This window comes from Meles meles, chromosome 18 (assembly GCF_922984935.1).
Source record: "Meles meles chromosome 18, mMelMel3.1 paternal haplotype, whole genome shotgun sequence".
In the NCBI taxonomy this organism is placed as follows: domain Eukaryota; kingdom Metazoa; phylum Chordata; class Mammalia; order Carnivora; family Mustelidae; genus Meles; species Meles meles.
The window spans coordinates 63,939,969-63,963,001 of record NC_060083.1 but is presented as its reverse complement, the minus strand read 5'-3'; the positions used below and the strand labels follow the sequence as shown (position 1 = coordinate 63,963,001).

General features: G+C 48.2%; 1 protein-coding gene across 1 annotated transcript in view; it reads right to left on the bottom strand.

Annotated features, from left to right (window-relative positions):
- FOXK2 (forkhead box K2) overlaps positions 1-20,839 on the bottom strand; it is a 68,850-nt gene extending 48,011 nt beyond the window's left edge. Inside the window, exon 1 of the mRNA XM_045984249.1 lies at positions 20,427-20,839. Coding sequence (XP_045840205.1) covers positions 20,427-20,839 — 413 coding nt within the window. The remainder of the gene's footprint in view (positions 1-20,426) is intronic.
- Positions 20,840-23,033: the final 2,194 nt, after the last annotated feature.

The window sequence follows — 23,033 nt, the reverse complement described above, 5'->3', positions numbered from 1 at the left end:
TTTGGCCTAGTCAGGGTGCTGTGAACCTTCTGGACCCATGACTCTCAGGGAAGCATATCCCCGCGCGAAGGGCGCTGGCCTGGCGAGCAGAGGCAGGGAGAACGGCGGAAAGGCAGGTTCCCGACCAGCCCGCCAAATTGCCACCACACTGAGGACCACGTGCACCTGGGAACGGAGGCCCTGAGAAGGACCCGCACAGGCCACATTGCCATCAAGAGATCAGAGAAGCCTCACGCACATCCAAATGGAAGCAGAGTCTACAAAACACCTCCTGTACCCCTCAAAACCATCAATGTGATCAGAGACAAATGAAAGCGGATTGAGAGGTCTAAGGAGCCCTGAGGGTTAAGGGGTGTGAGAGCACAGTGTCCTGTCATGGAGGGAACTCAGGACCAGGAAGGGCAGTACTGGGGCAAATGAAAATAGTGGACATGGAGCGTGGACTAAATACAAATGTCGTATCAGTATCATTTTTCCTGAATGTTGTAACTGGACGATAGTTACATAAGAAAATATCCTGTTTAGAAAATGTATCATGAAGGGTAGTAAAAGTGCCTAACGTATGCTGCCTACTCTCAAATGGTTCAGAAAAACACAATACGAGAAACTGGTCCATATGGATGAAGGGTATACAGGAAATCTTTGTTATTCTCGAAACTTTGTAGAAGTTTGAAATTATTTTAAAATACATTTTAATAGGGGCGCCTGGGTGGCTCAGTGGGTTAAAGCCTCTGCCTTTTGCTCAGGTCATGATCCCAGGTCCTGGGATTGAGCCCCACGTCGAGCTCTCTGCTCCGCAGGGAGCCTGCTTCCCCCTCTCTCTCAGCCTGCCTGGATCTCTGTCTCTCTATCAAATAAATAAATAAAATCTTAAAAAAATACATTTTAATAAGCTACTAAAAAAATACTTATAAAGTGTTACATTTTAGCAAGTATATACATAGTTTTTTCTTCTGCACCTTCTAAATTTTCTCTAAGAAACGTGGCTTCTTCTACATCTGAAACTGATAAACTTTGCTGATACTCTACAATTGTACACTATAAACCACTTCACAAGTTTGGGCCAGAAGGGGATTCTGTCAACTACTATGAAAGTCTTCACCTTTCCACTGATTTTTCAAATTCTTCTCTGAGACAGAGGGGGAAGGGAAGAGGAAAGATTGTATCTGCTATTATTAATAACTTCTAAAATGTCTCACTCTGAGGTAGTCAGCTTTTAGCAGTCCATGACTAAAAGAAGGTACAATTAAAAGAAAGAATGCTGGTAGGAATGAGATTTCAGAAAAGGAGCCATTTTATAGGTGTACTCGATGAGGTCTGTGCTGCTTCTCCTCTAAGCCTCTTCTTACTGTGACAAATGACACACACAATGAAGCAAAAGTCACTAGGTCCACAATCATTAATTTAATTTTACTGGAATTTTATCTTTTCTTCAGTTCCACATATGAGGAAAAAAAAAAGTTTAACACATTACTCTTTTGCATCTCATCTCAACAAAACTAACTTATAAAATTTAGCATTTGGGGCACCTGAGCGACTCAGTCAGTTAAGGGTCCAGCTCTTGATTTTGGCTCAGGTCACACAAGGTGAGATCGAGCCCCGCATGGAGTTAAGATTTTCTCTCCCTCTGCTCCTCCCCGACCTCCCTAGCACATCCACGGACCCCTCTCTCTTTAGTGCACTTCCCCCAGGCCCCCGCAAAAGAAAAATTTTTAAAATAAAATAAAATTGGGCGCCTGGGTGGCTCAGTGGGTTAAGCCTCTGCCTTCGGCTCAGGTCATGATCTCAGGGTCCTGGGATTGAGGCCCGCATCGGGCTCTCTGCTCAGTGGGGAGCCTGCTTCCACCTCTCTGTCTACTTGTGACCCCTCTCTCTCTCAAATAAATAAATAAAATCTTTTAAAAAATAAAATAAAATAAAATTTAGCATTTAGGGGCACCTGGCTGGCTCCATCAGTACAGCACGCATGATCTCATGGTTTTGAGCTCAAGCCCCATGCTGGGCACAGAGATTACTTCTAAAAAAAAAAAAATTTAAGTAAAAATAAATAAAAAATAAAATCTTTTTTAAATAAAGAACTAAAATTCAGCATTTAAGCCATAGTTGCAAACTTAAAATACCAATAATTTCAAATAAGCCAAATTTAAATATAGATATTCGATCCAAAAGTCAGCTTCACAGCTGTAAAAGCCTCAATATTCCATTTCTCTCTCCTACCTCCACATCAAGTTTTCCACTTCAAAAAGAAACCTCACTGCCAGAAAATAAACCAAGAAATAGAGAACACGAAGTCTCCAGGACTCATCTTGACTGCTGGGCTGGGAGCCCATCTTCATTGTGCCCACGGCAGAGCCTGGCTTGGGAGGGCCCGGCTGGAAGAAACACCCTAAATCTGATGGGGTTTTTATTCCATATAAAACATGGTACCAAACACTGTTCATTTTATGCCCCCACGCAGCAGTCCAGAGCAGCCTGCCGCCTCTCACCCACCCCGTGCGCTGCATCCACAGGCAGAGAATGAACAGCAAGAGGGTTCCAGAGTAATGAAGAGCGCGAGGATAGCAGACTCGGGGTGATCTTTCCTTTTGCAAAATGAAATTAATAGTACTGCACATCTAATATTTTTAATAAAAAGAAAGCAAGGAACATTTAAAATGGAAATACGTATTCAGTACAGGAACATTTTTAAGAATCTAATACTTAAAAACTTAATTACAACACTGTTTGCGATAGCAAAAATAATCTAAATGCAGGACAGTGGGGGATGGTAAAGTAAATCACAGCATCTCAAACAGACAGGAGCTCTTGTGCATTTTGTTTAGAGAGTTAACATCATAGGAAAAAAAGTCATACTGAGTAAAAAGAGACAAAAATCCTCCCTATAGTACAATTTAAAGCTACCATTTAAAAACAAATTAAAAAAATAAAAACAGGGGCACCTGGGTGGCTCAGTGGGTTAAAGCCTCTGCCTTCGGCTCAGGTCATGATCCCAGGTCCTGGGATCGAGCCCCGCATTGGGCTTTCTGCTCTGCGGGGAGCCTACTTCCCCTCCTCTCTTCTGTCTGCCTCTCTGCCTACTTGAGATCTCTGTCTGTCAAATAAATAAATAAAATCTTTAAAAAATAAATAAATAAAAACAAAACAAAAAATTCAAACCTATTTGTAAAGGAGTGCATATATCCTGTATTAACAGTGGCTACTCTGGATGGTGGCATTATAGGTGATTTTTTATACCAGTTTTTATATGTCCAAATAGTCTATCACAAGCATTATTTTATGTAACTTAAAGCTTTTAAATGCTTTTTTTTTTTTTAAGATTTTATCTACTTATTTGACAGAGAGAGAGAGAGAGACAGCGAGAGAGGGAACACAAGCAGGGTGAGTGGGAGAGGGAGAAGCAGGCTTCGTGCCGAGCAGAGAGCCTGATTCAGGGCTTGATCCCAAGACCCAAGGATCACAACCCAAGCTAAAGGCAGATGCTTAACAACTAAGCTATCCAGATGCCCCTAAAAGTTTTTAGTATTTTAAAATAAACTTTACCTGAATATTTTAAATACAACCAGCATCATAACAATTCAATTTAATAAGTATCTGAATTCCTTGGACCTAACTCTCCTAACTGGGTACCCAAAACTCTAGCCCACAGTCCCAATCAGTAGGCTGGTGGTCGGCCCTCAACCAAGTACCAGATTAGCTTGATGCACTCCAGCATAAAAAAACCTTCTGCAACCAACTGCTAAGTTTTAAATTCTTTTTCCTAAATGGTGCTTTCTAACCTTGAGTGCCTGCCAGAAGCTGCTGGAGTTTTTTCAAAATATACACACACCCCATAGATCCCCTCCCCCAATTCACCAGTCTCTGAAGGGGGAGGGAGGTCACGCATGGGTGTTTTTCAATTTCACCACCAAGAAGCAGGGCCAGCATAGGGGTGTGAGACAGACACAATCCTGTACCTTCCGTGCTTCCTGGAGGAAGGGAACACAGGGAGAATGGGGCATGAAGGGTAAGAACCCTGAATTTGGGCAGGGACGCTGACAACGGGCCCCACAGGTCTGCGAGCACATCCCGCCTGCCCCTGACCGGATTTGCCACACAAAACACTGTGCTTCCAGCTGGTGTCAAAACTGCAAACGCCAAAGCAACCTGTGCCTTAATACAACCCTGAGGGATTTCTATCACCTCCAACTCCACTGGTCCAAGTGAAATCCAACCACTTCCCATGGGCTAGGGTGGCTATGAGGTGTGGGTTTACTCCTGGGACCGCTTCAAGGGGCACACACTGCCCTCTGACGAGGACCTGGTGTCACTCCACACCCACGTGGTCCTGATGAGGCTGCTGGTCTCAGCGCTCTGTCCACTGTGGCCCATGACCCACGCAGAGCCACCGGTGTGCTTCTACCCCTTCTCACATGGTGAAACAGGTGACTTCCTGGGAGCACAAGCCTAGGTCCTTCCCCTCCCTCATTTCCTCTCCCTCCAGCCAGGAATGAATTCACGTCTGCAGAGAGAGACTAAGGATACCACCACTGAGAGATACCGCGGAGGGAAACAGAGACATCACAGGCCTTGAAAAGCACCTGAGACCACTTCAGCCCACATCTCCGTGCTCCACCCAGCTTGGACTCTAGCACTCCACAGACAAAAGGGGCCGAAGACAAGACAGACACAGAATGAAGGAGATGCAGTTAAAACATGAAGAGCAAAACAGGGTGGGGTGGGGGGGATCATGAGATCAGAACATTAATACCAAACTGCACCGAGGCCGGCCAGGAGACCCCGTGTTCTACTCTCCCGTAGCTCAGCACTGGCTCTCTGCCTCCCGTGTTCACACTCCATCAGCAGCATCAACAAGAACCAGCAACTGGGGCCTAGAAATATGCCTTGCTCCCACCGCCTTCGCCTCTGCAAGCTGCCCAGAACCACTCCTGCTCCTCCCTCCTTGCAAGAGCACCTACAGGTTCCTGCCTCCCTACTCCCAGGCAGCCGGGAATGGCCATAAATCCCAGCATGAGGCAAGAAAAAGCACAGATGTACCTGGGACTTTGGGAAGTGCCCATCCTGCTTCCTGGAATGCAGAGGTGATGGCTGTGGCTCTGCTGGTCATCGGAAACCATGGAGGCGAGAGCCGCAGTGAGTCTGCATTTTTAGAACGAGAGAGACACAGTCTATGGGTTCACAGTCACTCATCTACAGTTCTGAAATCCCCAAAGCCTGGTTTTGGTGTTACGTGCTCGGCTGTGAAACCTGATCTGAAGACAAGAATGTGCACGTTCCTCTGCAGCAACACGATCTGTCTGTGTGGAGCAAAGCAATGCCCAGCCTTTGTGGGGGATGCCAGGAACTGAGGTACGAGCACTGGGCCACTCTTCTACGATCCCAAAAGATCTCTGTCCCAGGCCCAGGGTTCTGCACACCTGCCTCCCTGCTAGCTTCTGTGTCTGGTCACCCGTAGCCAGACTCGGGCCTGGCTCCGCCATCCATCTCCAGCCCCCCTCTCCTCAGGCACAGGCCCACTATGTGGTCACGGGATCGTCCTTAGCTCATGACCGGAGGTCCCTGGATGGTGAACGACAAACTCCCACACAGGCAAGGTGCGACCCAGCCTCAGGCCCCTGGCCCATCTGTCTACATACCCAGCCTTCTACACTGTGTCTTATGCCAGTTGTCCCCAGCCTCCCTGCCCCTGCCTCTCCTTGACCCCCACAGTGACTACACCAACATTTCTGCCTTCTGCCAAGGCAGGGCCATGTCTCCTTGGCCCTCACATCACAGCTCTGCATGAAAGAGCTCAACCACCACACACTCACTCAGAAAATGCAGCTTCTCCATGGGCTCTTGTTCATTATGAAGAAGAGATCTGAGGTCAGAAAGAGCCGACGTCTGTACTATAAAGTATTTATCTCTAAACAAGTGCCCTGCAGCCCCTGCCCTGCCTCAACTGCCATCCAGAGACTTCGGGGCCAACTCAACCCGAGCAAGGACAGGTGCCCACACATCCAAGAAAAGAGACATGACTACAGGGTAGGAGAAGACTCAGAACTGTCCAAAGCACAGATGCCAGCAACAGGATAGCTGGCACATACTTAAGTCACATCTCCCTCTTTTTCAAAAAGGAAAATGAAAAGCTTTCTTTGCCTGTATCCATAGATAAAATCTTTAGCACAAGTCCAGTAACTCCACAACTTATTTTTCATGAATCGGATTTTCTTCCCTAACCAGAAAGCCAGAGGAGGACTGAAGTTCCTGTTACATTGCCCTAGGACGGCGACTCAAACAAAGCACAGAAACCTGCTACATGTAGGGGACATGTAGCACTGACACCAATAATTCCACATCACTTCTCATTCCTCCTTTCGAGCAGAAGGGCAAACCTCAGATTTTTGAGGACTGGCGATTATTTTTACTTTGTTTATTTCTATGTTTTAAAGATTTTATTTATTTATTTGAAAGAGAGTGAGTGAGAGAGAGAGCACAAGCGGGGGATGGGGAGAAGCAGACTCCCCTTCTGAGCAGGGAGACCGACGTGGGGCTCCATCCCAGGACCCCAGAATCATGACCTGAGCCAAAGGCAGTCATTTAACTGACAGAGTCACTCAGGTGCCCCAAGAATTGGCAATAATTTTTAAAATACTCACTGCTGAAAGCTGACAGTGACATTACCTATCAATGGGCACAGCTGCCACAATATACAGACACAACCTGTTCTAGGAACAAGACACAGCATTTCAAGGCAAGACTAAATATTTTTTTTTAAGATTTTACTTATTTATTTGACAGATACAGTGAGAGAGGGAACACAAGCAGGAGGAGTGGGAGAGGGAGAAATAGGCTCCCCACTGAGCAGGGAACCCGATACAAGACTCGATTCCAGGACCCCGGGACCATGACTTGAGCCGAAGGCAGATGCTTCACAACTGAGCCAGCCAGGTGCCCCAAAACTAAATATTCTTCCACGTCAAAAGCATAACACAAAATAAGAAAATGATACACCAGTATCTTCAAATATTATATAACATACACAAGATGTTTCTCAGCTGCAAAGCAATTACACTGGGTTTAGAACCCAAATGGAATACGCTTTACTTACAACAGGATCTAAGTAGCTAGTATGCCTAAAAGAACAGATTAATCTCCATCAGAGCAATCAACTTTTAGATATAACCTTCCCTTACTACACGGAAATATATACTCATTACAGCAATTTTTTTTTAAAAAAAGGAAACAGAAGCCCATCTGTAGACACATGTTCTTGTCATCCCAATGGTGTTTCATTTATCTTTTTAAAAATTTATATTTAGGGTGCCTGGGTGGCTCAGATGGTTAAGTGTCTGCCTTCAGCTCAGGTCATGATCCCAGGGTCCTGGGATCGAGTCCCACATCGTGTTACCTGCTTAGCGGGGAGCCTGCTTCTCCCCCACCTCTGCCTCTCTCTCTCTCTCTCTCTTTCTTGGTGTCGCTCATAAGTAAATAAATAAAATCTTTAAAAAAAAAAAAAGACTTTATTTATTGGGCCACCTGGGTGGCTCAGTCAGCGAAGCACGTGCCTTTGGCTCAGATTGTGATCCTGCAGTCCTGGGATAGAGCACAGAACTGGGCTGCCCTGCTCAGCAGGGAGTCTGTTTCTCTCTCTCCCTGCCACTCCCCACTGCTTCTTCTCACCTTCTCTGTCAAATAAATAAATAAATAAAATCTTTTAAAAAAATTTTTTTTTAAAAAGATTTATTTGAGAGAGAGAGATTATGAGCAGAAGGGGCAGAAGGAGAAGCAGACTCCCCGCTGAGCAGGGAGCCTGACGTGGGACTCAATCCTGGGACTCCAGGATCATGACCTGAGCTGAAGGCAGACGCTTACCTGACTGAGCCACCCAGGCGCCTCTCAATGGTGTTTTCAATCCAGGTATGCATTGGCTATACCACACACAAACACTTGACATACAATTCCACCAGTACAATTACTCCATACACGCTGTTCTACAACTTTTCTTCTTCTTTCTATGTGGATAAATACACTTTAATGGTTACATGGTATTTCCATCAGTATAATGCAGTTTACATAATCTAAATGCCAAAAAAAAAAAAAGATAAGATAAATTACTACAATTTAAAAACCTATTTTAGTTTGTCTTGTAGATTTTCCAATTTTCTAATTAATGGCTATTTTTGGCTTTGAACAGAGCTTAGTGATTTTAAAAAATGGCAAAAAAGAACTGGATGTGGGTTTGAATCTATCATGTCTAAGCTATGCACTTTCGGATTAACACCCTCCATGCCTCAATTTCCTCCTACAATAGGGACAAGAATCAACAGAGGGGCATCTGTCAGGTAAGTGGCCAACTCGTGATTTCAGCTCAGGGTCATGGGATCTGGCCCCGTGTCAGGCTCCACACTTAGCTCATAGTCTGCTTAGGATTCTCTCTTTCCCTCTGCCCCCACCCGCCACTCCCTCACCACCCACTCACACTTGGGTGCATAGGTGGGCACTCTCTCTCTCTCAGATAAATAAATTTTTTTTTTTTTTTTTTTAAAAAGAAGAATCAATTCACAGAGCAACTGAGAGTAGGTGCTAGAAAGCCAGTGTGCCTTCAAGGGCCCCTGCCATCCCATCCTCATCACCACCCACAGGTAAGAATTCCACCCTTCCCACTGGTGTGCTACATACAGGATAACATTTTAAAACATTATAACTTAAATGCAAAATTATTTCTTCTTTTATGTTAAAGCAAAATGTTCTTCCTAGGACTGTAGATATTTGGAAACATTTCTTTAACAAAAATCATTATTATGGTCTTGGCTTTGGGGTGGGGATATTTTAAAGAAAATGGAACCAATATATCAATAGTACAGGCTACTGAAGAATTTCATATTTCCTGATTCAAATTACTAATAGCCAAGACAGACTCATTTTTTAAAGATTTTATTTATTTTAATTGAGACATGGAGAGGGAGAACGTACAAGGGGGGAGGGAGGTGGGTCAGAGGGAAAGGGAGAAGCAGACTCTCTGATGAGCAAGGAGCTTGGGGTTCCTTGGGGGTTGATCCCAAGACCCTGAGATCATGACCTGAGCCAAAGGCAGATGCTTCACTGACTGAGCCACCCAGCCGCTCCATCAAGATAGACTTACTAAGAATAATAGTCGGACTTCCATGTTATTTTGTACTTGAGGTAATTTAGAAAATTTTTCATACTCTATTTCACTTTTTAAAAACGGGGTAATAAATTTGACTTTACTCAAATATTGTCATATCACTAAATCCAAGAAAAAGAACTGCTACTATTTCACACTCAGTGCAAAATGACAAAAATGAGAATTAAAAGAATTAAAATTTTCACTCAAAAGAACGGACCTTCAGAAGCAACATCAGTAAAACAGCTCACTAAGAAGCTCCAAGTTCTCATTCACCCTCACCCCACCCACAAACGCACAAACGAACACTGGAAAACATACAGTAACGGTCAGAACCAATTTGTAAAAACTCTGCAGGAGAGTCAGAAGTGTGCAAACAGCAAGTGCTGAATCAGGAAAGAGGTGCCACAGAGCGGCAGGCAGGTTTTAGACTCTCCTGCCCTGCCTGCTCCCTCTAACATGGTAGCAACAGGCCTTGGCCTTGAAGCACAAATTGTCTTCAAGCATAAAAGGTCTTAAAGTAATGGTCTTAAAGTAAACACAGTGTTAAAGTGCTGGCAGCCAGGGTTGCCAGTATGGGGCTGTTTTCCTGGTTTGGGGACAGAACAGACTTTGGTCACTACTGTGTATGTCTCCTCGAACCTGTCACAGACTACCCGAAGGAGTGACAAAGGCACTCTTCTGCTTTGTTCAACTCAGAAATCAGGCTGAAGAGGCTTGAAAACACTGCAAGTTGAATACAAATCCTCAGAACCTGTGGCAAAACATTACGTACTGTCTAAACATACGCTACACTTCCTATGGCAAAAGCTGGGGAGAGTTTCTCTGGGAAATTAGGACACTCAAAAGTAACAGGACATATTAGGAAGTTCAGAATACCACACAGATATCCAGGGCAAGACGCACGCTTATACAAGACCTGAGAAGATTCTGGGTTTTTCCCCTTGAGCTGATCCTTTGGCACAGTGCAAGCCTGATCAAGAGCTGAAGGAGGGCCCAGGCACAGAGCCAATATGCAAAGAATGGGAGATAGGAGAGTTGCTCATGCTCAGGAAATCTGTCGAAACACCAGCTAAACACAAAATAGAAACAGGACGTCAGGAACTACACTGTCAGGAAAAGGTCTTTGGAGTAATAGTCTGGATAAGTCACTATGCAAAGAGAACTCCTACAGCCTTTAACAAACAAAAAACAACAAATCTTCTGGGAAGGAGAACCTGATTTCCAGAGTTATTATAATAGCCAAATGTCCAGTTTTCAAAGACAACAAAATCAAAAGCCACATGATGAACAGGAAAGCATGACTTGGCCAAAAGAACAAAATAAATGAACAGAAATCATCCCTGAAGAAGGTGAGCCATAAGCCTTGCTAGACAAAGACTTTAAAACAACCATGTCACAGCACCTGGCTGAATCAGTTGGTAGAGCATATGATTCCTGATCTTAGGGTTGTAAATTAGATGTAAATTTTGTAAATTTACATTGTAAATTAAACCCCACGTTGGGTGTAGAGATTACCATAAAATAAAATCTAAAAAAAAAAAAAAAGTTATTTAAAAAAAAACAACCATGTTATGTGCTCAAATAAACAAAAACACAAAGAACTAAAGGAGTCAGGAGAATTACAAAGGAACAAACAGGAATATCAACAAAAAAGTAGAAATTATAAGACGGGACAAAAGAGCAATCTGTTGAAGTTGAAAAGTACTGTATAAGAAATGAAAAATTTACCACAGGGGTCCAGCAGCATCTCTAAATAGGCAGAACAAAAAATCCACAAACTTAAAGATAGGATAACTGAAATGATCAAGTCTGAGACGCAGAAAGGAAAAAGAAGACTGAAAAGAGCCTTAAAGAACTTGTGGGACACCAAGAAGTAGACCAACACACACCTTATGGGAGTCTCAAAAGAAGAAAAGAAAAAGAGGCAGAAGGAAAATATTTGAAAAAAAATAATGGCCGAAAACATCTCAAATCTGATGAAAGACACAAACCTACAAATCCAAGAAACTCCATAAACTCCAAGTACGATAAACTCAAAGGACCCATAACTAGACATTATAATTAACCATCAAAAGACAAAGAGAGGGGTGCCTGGGTGGCTCAGTGGGTTAAAGCCTCTGCCTTTGGCTCAGGTCATGATCCCAGGTTCTGGGATCGAGCCCCACATCGGGCTCTCTGCTCGGCAGGGAACCTGCTTCCTCCTCTCTCTCTCTGCCTGCCTCTCTGTCTACTTGTGATCTGTCTGTCAAATAAATAAATTTTTTAAAAATCTTAAAAAAAAAAGACAAAGAGAGAATCTTGAAAGCAGCAAGACAAAGTAACCTGTCGCATACAAGGATTCTCTATAAGGTTAATGGCTGTTTCTCATCAGAAGCCATGAAGGCCAGAAGACAGTGAGATAACATTTAAGGTGCTAAAAACATAAAATAAATTTAAAAATTAAAACTGTCAGCTGAGAATTATATCTGGCAATCTGTCCTTCAAAAATGAGAGAGAAATTAAGATATTCCTCAATAAACAAAAATTGAGGGAGTTCATTAACACTAGACCTGCCTTACAAGAAAAGCTAAAGGGAGTCCTTCAGGGGGAAATAAAAGATCACTCTACAGTCACTCAAAACCATATGAAGAAATAATCTCCAGTGCAGGTAAAAATGTGAGAAAATATAAAAGCTAGTATTATTGTCATTTTGGTTTGTAATTCTACTTTTGATTTCCTACAGGATTCAAAATACAAATCCACAAAAAATTTTAAGTATGTTATTTGGCACACAATATATAAAGATGTAATCTGTGACAACAACATAAAAGGGAGGAGGAAGGACATACACAGGAGAAGAGTTTTTGAAGTTGATATCATTTCAAAATAGATGGCTTTAAATTTAGGATGTTAAATATAATCTCCATGGTAAACACAAAGAAAATCTTTAAAATACACACAAAGGAAAATGAGAAGAGAATCACAACAGTAAAGAAAGAAAGAAAGAGAGAGAGAGAGAAAGAAAGAAAGAAATCACCTAAACATAAAATCGACAGTTAAGGGGGCACCTGGGTGGCTCAGTGTGTTAAAGCCTCTGCCTGGGGCTCAGGTCATGATCTCAGGGTCCTGGGATCAAGCCCAGGATCAGGCTCTCCGCTCAGCAAGGAGCCTGCTTCCCGACCCCCTCCCCCCCCCCCCCCCCCCCCGCCGCCTGTCTCTTGGCCTGCCTCTCTTGTCTACTTGTGATCTCTGCCAAATAAATTAAAAAAAAAAAAATCAGACAGGAAGAAAACAAGGGACAACAAAGCTGTAAGACATAAGGAACAAGAGTTAAATAGCAGAAGCCTTTCCTTACCGTAATTACTTTAAACATAAGTGGATTAAACTCCCCAATCAAAACATTTGAGACACAAAATTTAAATTTTTTTCTTTAAAACAATATTAATGTTTACTCAGCCAATTCTCCTGTATCAGGCAAAGACAATCTACACCACAACCCCATGAAGTCAATTCAGTAATATCCTGTTTATAGAAAGAGGACCCTAAGGCTGAGAGATTAAATAGTCTGATCACATGGGGGAGAAGGCTCTCATCTCCCCCGTTCAAGCAGTGCTATGAGACTGTTCACTAATGAACGCCTGCGTTACTCATTCTTACCTCACCCTCAATCCTTCCTGTGTGGAGAGAAAGACACAGAGGAGATAACAAGTAACCTCTGAAATGTGGCTCTTAAGTGAAGACCCCAGAGAGCTGCCCTCCACAAAACAGAGAGGGCACCTAAGACTGACCTAGAACCTACTCAACACCAGGAACTGAGAGACACTCAACCAGTCTTCTCAGGAATAAAATCTTTAATTTTGTTATTCATTTTTCATGTTTGAATCCTTTTTAATAAATGTCCCTCCTTTATTTTTCATTATTTTATCTTTTACAGCAAAATTGCCTTATAGTCAATTAGTTATGTAGCAAAAATGTTTGCAGAGAAAATACAGGACACAGGCAAAAATGCAGTATTGTTAAAACATAACCTACACACTCAAAATGCTACTATATACTGAAAAAGACCAGAAAGATATAACAGTAAGTGTCCAACTTACTTGTTTAGGGTTTTTTGTATCCCATCTATCCAAGTAAAAGTCAAAAGATGAATTTCAAACTGCCAATTATTATGACAAAATACCATAAGAAAATGGCATCTGACAGCAGTCTTTCGTAATATGGTTGTAGTGACGCTAATGTCAGACTCCCTCCCATCAGCAGCTCATTTTTCAGGAAAACCAAGACAGACAAACAAAACCACTCCACCAGAACAATGCAATGGATTAATTCAATGTCTCTTTAACCCCATTAACTGTAAATGTTTTCAGAATAATTTTACCAGTAAGATATGCCTGAGAGTATATATTCCAAGAGGGAGAACGTTGGGCTACTCCTTAAAATACTAAGACCAATCTTACAACCTAGCTAAGATTTATAGAAGGTGTTCTTCTGGGCGTGTCCCTCCAAAACTGCAAAGGGAGTGATTCCGCATCAGGCCTCTCCACCTCAGGCTTCATTTCAGAAAGGTGCCTGCCACTGAATTTGAAACAAATGCTATTAGCTTAAAGGTTTTAAGTGGGTATGATCTGTAAAAAATTATTAAGATTCACTCACAATAGCTCCAAGAATAATATACAACAGCTGTTATCAACTACTCTAAACCTGTGCTGGGGGCGGGGCGGGGGGGGGGGGGGCGGCCTTCAGTCTTACTCCGTACTACTGACTTTTGAGGTTGGATCATTATCTGTTGCAGGGGAAGGGACTATTTGTGCATTTTTTAAAATATTTTATTTATTTGACAGAGAGAAATCACAACTAGGCAGAGAGGCAGGCAGAGAGAGAGGAGGAAGCAGGCTCCCCGCAGAGCAGAGAGCCTGATGCGGGGCTCGATCCCAGGATCCCGGGATCATGACCTGAGCCGAAGGCAGAAGCGTTAACCCACTGAACCACCCAGGCGCCCCACTATTCTGTGCATTTTAATATTCTTAGCGATGTCCCTGGCCCGGCCCACTAGATGCCAGAAGCAGCACCTCCTCCCAGTTGTGCCAACCTAGCATGTCTCCAGATACTGCCAAATATCCCAGGAAGGGGAGGGGGCCCTGGTAAGAACCACTGTTGTACTCTGATACCTTCCACTGGATAAGACACACAAGCAATCTGTGCCAAATGACAAACTGCAGCAATAGCCAAATAATGTCTAAAATCCCTAAGGAATTCTCTCAGCAGAGCACCACACACACACTCTAGAAATTGATGCATATAGGAAAGGTAGCTTTCTTTCTCTCTCTCTCTCTCTCTTTCTTTCTTTGTGGAGAGAGAGTGTGTATGCAAGGGGTTGGGGGAGGGAAGGAACAGAGGGAGAGAGAAAATCTCAAGCACACTCCATGATGACCAGAGACTGACCTGGGGCTAGATCTTCATGATCCCAAGATCATGACCTAAACTGAAATCAAGAGTCGGACACTTAACTGACTGAGCCATCCAGGCACCGCAGGAAAGGCAGGTTTCTAAAAAGTGCTTCCTACTCTCCCCATGTAGGCACTTCCTGGGATGACAACAGTTAGCACCTTGTCGTGGTGCACAAACTGCTTCAAATCACAGAAACAGTGATGTGTGCCTTAAACAAGCCCTGGCGTATTGTTCCATTAGCATATTCAAAAAATCCTCATCAAAAACTGGGACAGAAGTGTGCGAGCTGACTTACTGTATTACCACTATTTAAGACATTGTAAACTGCTCCAAAACCCAAACATAAAAGAAAACACGAGCTACGCAGAAATGTTAAACAGATAAGAATACTTTCCAAGATGTTGATGCTTTCATTAAAAGCTTCCTTATTTTAGAAACTGTCTTTTCTTCATTTAAAACAAAACAAAACAAAACCAGCAGAACACCTCTCTCCTCAGCAAATCAAGAGTTGGTGCATTTTCACAATGGAAAAATCTGTTGTCACTCTAATAGCCTCATCTTCTGGATTATGTCCACCAATTAGGCATGAAGCTTTGCTGAGCTCCTGCAACTGTGGATCTAGATGGAAGGTGCTGGTAATTGGGGGAGTCAGGTCTGACGGGAACCCCATTACCAGACAGATGATCAGCACTTGAGAATGTTCACGTAACAGTAACATCCTAAATCAGCACGCAGTGGGTATAAATGTTCTGGATATATACCAAGCGATGATGGCTCTGTGCCGTTTCCAAGGGGTTACAAACAGGACCTGGTCCCCACATCATGGAAGACCAGCACAGAGGAACCTGAGCGAGTTGAGTTACAGCACAAGACAACGAGGAGGGAAAAGAGGGAACATCTCTGCCTCCCTTAGCCTGACAGCACGGGGCGGGAGGGGCACTAGTCCTGAGAACAGGCTCCACGACCTAATACTAAGGGTCCTGAGCACCAGGGTCAGCCTGGCAAGCGCTCAGCTGCCAGGACAGGCCTGCAGAGGAGCCCAGCTTCAGGACTGTAATGCCTCCCAGGAAGAGACCACAGCCCAAATCTCAAAAATGTATGTGGGTCCTTACATTTCAATAAAAAAGCAGTTTTAAAAAGAAAAACAGTGCATTGTGAATTATGAAGTTCTTCAACTGAACAGAGAAGCCATTCTTAATTTCCAAAACAACAGTTTGGCCAATGGCATTAATGAACAAGTATCCTTCAAACCAGACCACAAACGGGACAACTTTTAACCAGTTCCCTTCCCTGACTTTGTAGCCAAGGCAGAAGCAGTTTTTCTTCTCTCCCAAATCAGGAAAGTTCTGTGGTGATGCTTACAGTCTGGAATGGAACAGAACCAACAGAGACTGCAAGAGGGAGGGCACCCCCAATGGACCTCTTCTGGCCCAGCCTGCTGGACAACACCAACCACGTCCCACAGCCTCCATGCCTAGGTGCTAGGAGGGAGAGGGTAACTTCTCCCAGCTGAAGGAACCTCACTCACTACTCTAAGAGGCCCTAATCAATTCACTGCAGGCATGTGTGCACGTGTCCAGAGCTATGAGCAAGCTGAAGAGTGCTGGCTCTCAAGAACACTGATGCCCTCGGGTCACATTTTGTGACACATTAAGTCCTCACAGGCCCCTTCACACCAGGGCACACTCATGGACAAAACATGCGTAGCCCCTGATGTACCAGGGACACAGGCAGAGTGCTGTGTCGCACAAGTCATACAGTTGTTATCCCATGTTACACACGAGAGAACAAAAATTCCAACAGCTTAAGCGGGAATGGTGAAGTCTAGCCCCAGGGTGCCCAGCTCCAAAGCCCATCCTCACCATCTCCTGATACAGTCGGACACATATGACCGCTGCAGGGGACAGGTCCTGCCACATAGGCTTGTTTCTCAAAATGCGTTATGAATTCAAGTTATTTTATGTACCGCTGAAGCAAGCACATGAATTCAAGTTATTTTAAATCTAAACTGTCTTAAACCACTCATCAAACATTAAAATGAACAGAGTTTTGCCACTGGAAGAATTACCACATACAAGGTGAAGTAGAAGTTAACCCAGTTGTTGGATTATTTTTAACTCAGTAAATTAACAACTACATTAAAATAGCTGCCCAGTGTTCCCAATATCTACAAATCAGTGATAAAATATATCTCAGTTTGGTGAATGAAAACATATTAAAGCTTTTTAAAAATTTTTAAATTTATTTATTTGACAGAGAGAGAGATCACAAGCAGGCGGAGAGGCAGGCAGAGAGAGAGGAGGAAGCAGGCTCCCCGCCGAGCAGAGAGCCCGATGCGGGGCTCGATCCCAGGACCCCGAGACCATGACCCGAGCCGAAGGCAGAGGCTTTAACCCACTGAGCCACCCAGGCGCCCCATATTATAGCTTTTAAAGAAAAGCACATAGTGGTCATTAAAAGCAGTTAATTGGGGCGCCTGGGTGGCTCAGTGGGTTAAAGCCTCTGCCTTCGGCTCGGGTCATGGTCTCGGGGTCCTGGGATCCAGCCCCGCATCGGGCTCTCTGCTCGGCGGGGAGCCTGCTTCCTCCTCTCTCTCTGCCTGCCTCTCTGCCTGCTTGTGATCTCTGTCTGTCAAATAAATAAATAAAACCTTAAAAAAATAATAAAAGCAGTTAATTTGTATGCTGAGCACTTTTCAAAGTGCAAAGCCCATCTGCCCCTCTGCTATGGATGTCTCCCTACTCATCACCCACTCCTGAGCCCTGGAGTCCAGACATCTTAGTTCCCGGCTCTCAGCTTTGTATACAAACTGGTCAGTCGCAGGTCATAAAATATAAAGGCATCTCAGCCAACCATGCAGCCCTGGAACAAGAAAACACGAGAGACCTCACTAGTGGGTCCTGCTCTGGTCTTCGAATAAGACATCCCCATGGGATGTTCTCCTACAGGCAACCCTGTCCTTCACACCTCGTCTGTGTCCGCTCTGTGGGCCAACCAGGCCTCTGTGCGTCTCTCGGGGGTTCCTTCACCCACTTGGCCCCAGTGACCCACAGGGTCTCCACTCTTCCCAAGCCTATTCTTAACTCCACCCTCCCCACAACAGTCCCCTGCCCCATGAACTTCTTACACCCTCACTTCCACTCACTCTCCAGCCCCACATCTAGCCTCCTTCCTCATCCTCCAAGAGGTCCTGATCGCCAAACACATGGCTCTCGGCAGAACATGACATCGGTGACATTTGAGTCACTGCACTTTCCTGAGGCCATCTCCTCTCCTGGAACTCTGCTTACTCTCCTCTTTCTGTAACTGGCACTCTCTGAGAACCTTGGTTCTGCCCCATTCCCACTTCTAAACACGACCAAGTCATTGTGAGTTCCTTCAGTTCTTTTCTCGGGAGTCTTTGCGAGGAAAGCTCCAGAAGCCACTCTCTGCTCATCTCTCTCCAGTCCCAGCCTTCAAGGACACTAGCCCTGATTTAATGAGAAAGTCTTCAAATGGGATATTAACAAACTTAATCTGCAAGTTAAAACATGCCATACAAAAAGAAAGTAGCGCTGTATCATGAACCAATTGACAATTAATTTAGCATGGGAACAGGTCACTTTTCTAAATAAACACAAGTGTAGTTTCACATGTTAAGCAGTTTGGGGCAATAGCAAATTCAACCTGTTCTATTTAGGTCTGGCTATTAGATATTCTAGGACCTTTCTGATCAAAAATAAGTCCGATTCACTTGAGAGGTTTCAAAGTACTTGAACAACTGCTAAAGAGTTGCTGATTTTTATTTATAAATTATACTTAGTTTGCTACCATGGCAACAACAAGAGCAACAACACACCCAGACATTCCTGCCCAGCAGATCTTCCTAAAACACTTTATTGCCCACTCAGGCACCAGAACGGGTCCCTAGACAAGTAAGAACCCTGCCCTCAAAGAGGACACTCTTCATTCTGTCACTGACCATATTGAAAATGCTCCCCAACCAGGCCCAGGCAAATCTCACACTCTACATCGAGGCCCAAGGTCCCTTCCAGCCTAAATTCCATGTTTTTCAGCACCAGGCCACTGGCCCAGGGACACCCACAAGACCACCTGCACCTGCTCACTTCCAGGAGCACCCCCACACGCACACACGCCCACAGGTGGCCCAGGGTTCTTCCACGGAGGCCGCCCCAGAGAAGTCCCTGGTACCAATAACACCCGCACCTCCAGCTGAGTTCGATGCTCATGCAGAGGAAAAAGTTGCATTTCTGTACACACAGCCCCACAATATTTGTGGAAATCACCTTTTTCTGGAAAAACCACGTGTCCTGGCACTCGTGCATGCTCAGCAACCTCCCCACACACTTGAGGATCCCAGTTTTGCTCACCAGTCATCATGGAAAACCACTGGTGTTCGGCTCTGACCCAAACGGCTTAAAATACAACGGCCAGCACACAGGACCCCGGCCTCGTCTTTCTCTACTCCCGTCAATTAATGCGTTACTTGCTCGTTTAACAGAAGGACGAATCATTCTTCAAGCCCGAATTACCTGCGTACCCCGCAAGTTCTCCGCATGTAAACCGTCAACACTACCAGACGCAAACTCACTCTGAAATTGGAACTGCACTCAAATCACTGTTGTTCAAACAGAGCCCAACCGTGGACTGTCCTGCTTTTTTTCTAACGATACAGTGATTTTCCATTCAGGGGACGAATCTGCATAGCCGCTCGAAATTACATGTGCTTTTAAACTTGCACAAACTGGCGCGCCTGGGCGGCTCAGCGGGTGAAAGCCTCTGCCTTCGGCTCGGGTCATGGTCCCGGGGTCCTGGGATCGAGCCCCGCATCGGGCTCTCTGCTCGGCGGGGAGCCTGCTTCCTCCTCTCTCTGCCTGCCTCTCTGCCTGCTTGTGATCTGTCCAATAAGTAAATAAAGTCTTAAAAATAAATAAAAAAAAAACTTGCACAAATTGACTTTTTGACTCAAAAAGAACTTGTGACTTAAAACTACGTGGAGCTTCGGAGGATTTGGAAGCACTTTCTCCACATTCAGCCAGTCCCGCCGCCTTCACTCCGCTCCTCTCCGCAGCGGCAGGTCAGCGCCCTCCACCACCGCCGGAACGCGACCGCGAGGTGCCGCGACGCCCTCGTCCCTGCGTACGGCACCGTCGAACCGCCATGACCCTTCCGAGAAGAGCCCCGGGCCCAGGAGAAACGCCGCGCGCGGGGCCCCGGCAGGTCGGCCGCGGGCGCCCCCCCCGAAGGTCAGCTCACCCTCGAGCGCGGCCCGTCCGTACACGCGGGTCTGGCTGAGGGCAGGAAGGATTTCCCGGGCAGCCTCAAAGCGCTCGCAGCGGAGAGACAAAGTCCTCCGCGGTGGCCTCGAGCCGTCGTCGACCAGGCCGCGCGACCACCGACGAGCCGGCCCCGCCTCCGGGCGCCGCGCAGACCGGACGGGTCGGCTCGGGCAGAGCAGGCGGACGCGCCCGACGCGCCGCCGAGGAGCCGACGGGCCGCAGCGCGGGGCCCTGCGAGAAGGGCCCGGACCCCGGACGTTACGGGGCGCGCGCGTCCGAGAACGGCCACTCGGCGGGTCGCCCAGAGCGCGGCGGGACCCCCGCACGCCAGCCGCGAGCCTCCCGCGGCCCCCGAGGAGGGAAACGCGCTTCCGCGGGCGCCGCCGCTGCACCGGCCGGGACGGCGGGGTCGCGGGCCGCGGGCCGGGCTCGAGCCAGACGCGCGAGGCCCCGGAGCGAGCGTCGGCCCACGTGCGCCGCGGCGGCTGGCGGGTCCGGCTGCGGCCCGGGCTGCGGCTGCGGCTCCGGCTCCGCGTCCGCCCCGCCGGCCGGGCCCCCGCCCCCGCCCCCCGGCCCGGCCCCGCCGCACTCACACGCGCGGCAGCTGCAGCGGCGGCGCCCCGCGCCTCTGGAACACGCCGTCCACGAACACGCCGTTCTTGCCGAGGCAGCGCAGGTAGAAGTCGCCGCCCGCGTCGGGCCCGGGCTGCGCGGACGGCTCCGGGGCCGCCCCGCCATGGCCGCCGCCGCCCGGGGGCGTGAAGATCTCCAGGTGGCGCCGCGAGATGAAGCTCGAGTGGCCCATGCTCACGTCCACCGAGCCCTGCGACGAGTTGCGCCCGATGGTCACCGAGCGCTTCTTCATCAGGTACTCGAACTCGCGGCCCTCGAGGCGCGCCACGGCCCAGCCGCCCGGCGGGGACCCGCCGCCCGCGCCCCCGCCGCCCCCGGCCCCGCCGCCCGCGGGAGGCCCGCCCGCGCCCGGGAGCGCCGCGGCCGCCGCCATGGGCCTGCGAGGGCCCGGGCCGCCTTCCGCCGCCGCCGCCACGGAGCTGAGGGCCGCGCGAGGCCGCCGGCCGGCGAGCGACGAGCGGCGGCGAGGGGCGGGACACGCGCGGCGCGCTGCGAGCCGGCGGGCGCCGCTGACTGACGGCCGTGCCGGCCAATGGGGGCGGCCCGCAGCAGTGGGGCTACCGGCGGCCGGCCAATAGCGAGGCACGCTGGCCGAGCGCCCGCACGTCCGGCCGCGGCGCCCGGCGCAGGCGCGGCTCCCAGCGGCCTGGAAAACCCGGGGTAGAGCGTGGCTGGCGCGGAGCTTGGGGGCGGCTCGCGGCGGGTGCGGGTCGCCGCGGGCTGGGCGGGGGGCGCGTGACGTCTGCCCCGAGGGGCGGCGGCGCGGAGCCCGGCGCGGGTGGCCTGCACCGGCATCCACACGGCCTCGGGCAGAGCGGGCACGGCCTCCGCGGCGGGGGGTCGGCGCGGGGCGGTCCGCGGGCTGCGGTCGGGGACGGAGGGCGTCCTGGACGGGGCCCCCGGGCCGGTGCGTGGGGCCTGCGCCGAGCGCACCGAGCGGACCCCGCGGGCCGCGGCGACTGCAGGGAGCGGCGAGGGCCCGAGCGAGACTCCGCGACCCCCGACGCCGGCGACCGCGCGGCCCGCCCCGGTGCGGTGCCCCCGCCGGCCGCGCCGTTCCTCGTGCGGGGCAGGACGGGCTTGTCCCTTGGGCCCGGGGCGTCCGCTCCGTCCTCGCAGCGCGGACGCGAAGCGCCTGGACCGAGGGGGTGAGGCCGAGCCCCGAGCGAGCGCCGCGGCGACGATCACGCGGTGTCCCGGCAGCGCGGCTCCGAGTCAGGGCGCGGGGGGCCACCCGGCCGCTGCGCCCGCCGCACGTTGAGAGGACGCGGCCGAGAGCGAGCCCGCGCGAGACCGTCGGGGCGCAGGGCCGGGGGAGCGGGCCGGAGCGCAGATGCCCCGAACCCACGGGCGCCCGTGAGGACCGGCGCGGGGACCCAGAGCCCGGGGCGAGCAGAGGACCGTCGGGGGGAGTAGGCCGGGCGCGTCCGGGCAGGAGGCCCGAGCCACGGGCGGAAACCAGAGCGCCCGAGAAGGCTCCTCCGTTAGGGAACCGCAAACCGGGCAGTGGAAGCGAAGAGTACGGCCCAGGGGCACTGTGACCCATGGCAGAAAGCGGGACCCGGGTCCCTTGCAGTGATTCAGGCTGCGCAAAGCCATAGCTGCACCCAGAGTCCTCGAAGCGTTTTTGCGCAGTATTATGAACTAACTTTGAGAAACCCTGTAAGCCCCACATTTAAGATAATAGCCAAGTTTTCCATCATGTTTAAGTAATTGCGGCGGATGTAATTTCTCAAACGTTGTAAATACTGACTTTTTAAATAAATCACGGCATCATTCCTTAAGCAGGAGGAGGATTGCGAATGCCATTGTGACTTGACACCACGCGCATGTTTTGTAAACATGTAAACAGTCTCTTCGTTAACTGGTTTTATTAAATCCTTTATTCCTGGGGCGCCTGCATGGCTCAGGCACTTAAGCATCCGACTCTTGCTTTCAGCTCAGGTCCTGGCCTCAGGGTCATGTGATCAAGCCCTGTGTTGGGCTCTCTGCTCTGTAGGATCTGTGTGTCCCTTTCCCTCTGCTCCCCCCCACCCCGCGTTTGCTCTCTCACTCTCCCAAATAAATAAAACAATCTTTTTAAAAAATCCTTTACTCCTGGGGCGCCTGGGTGGCTCAGTCAGTTAGGCGTCTGCCTTCAGCTCAGGTCATGGCCCCAGGGTCCCGGGATCGAGTCTCATATCTGGCTCTCTGCTCATCAGAAAGTATGCTTCTCCCTCTCCCAGTTCGCCTGCTTGTGTTCCTGCCCTCACTATCTCTGTCTCTGTCAAATAAATAAATTCTTATTAAAAAATACAATACAATATTAAAAAATACAAAAATACTGGGGCACCTGGGTGGCTCAGTGGGTTAAACCCTCTGCCTTCAGCTCAGGTCATGGTCTCAGGGTCCTGGGATTGAGCCCCGCATCCGGCTCTCTGCTCAGCGGGGAGCCTGCTTCCTCCTCTCTCTCTGCCCACTCGTGACCTCTGTCAAATAAATAAATAAAATCTTAAAAAAAAAAACAAAAAAACTTTACTCATAAACTCATTTCCATTCAAATTCCCCCCCACATTTTATCCTAAATA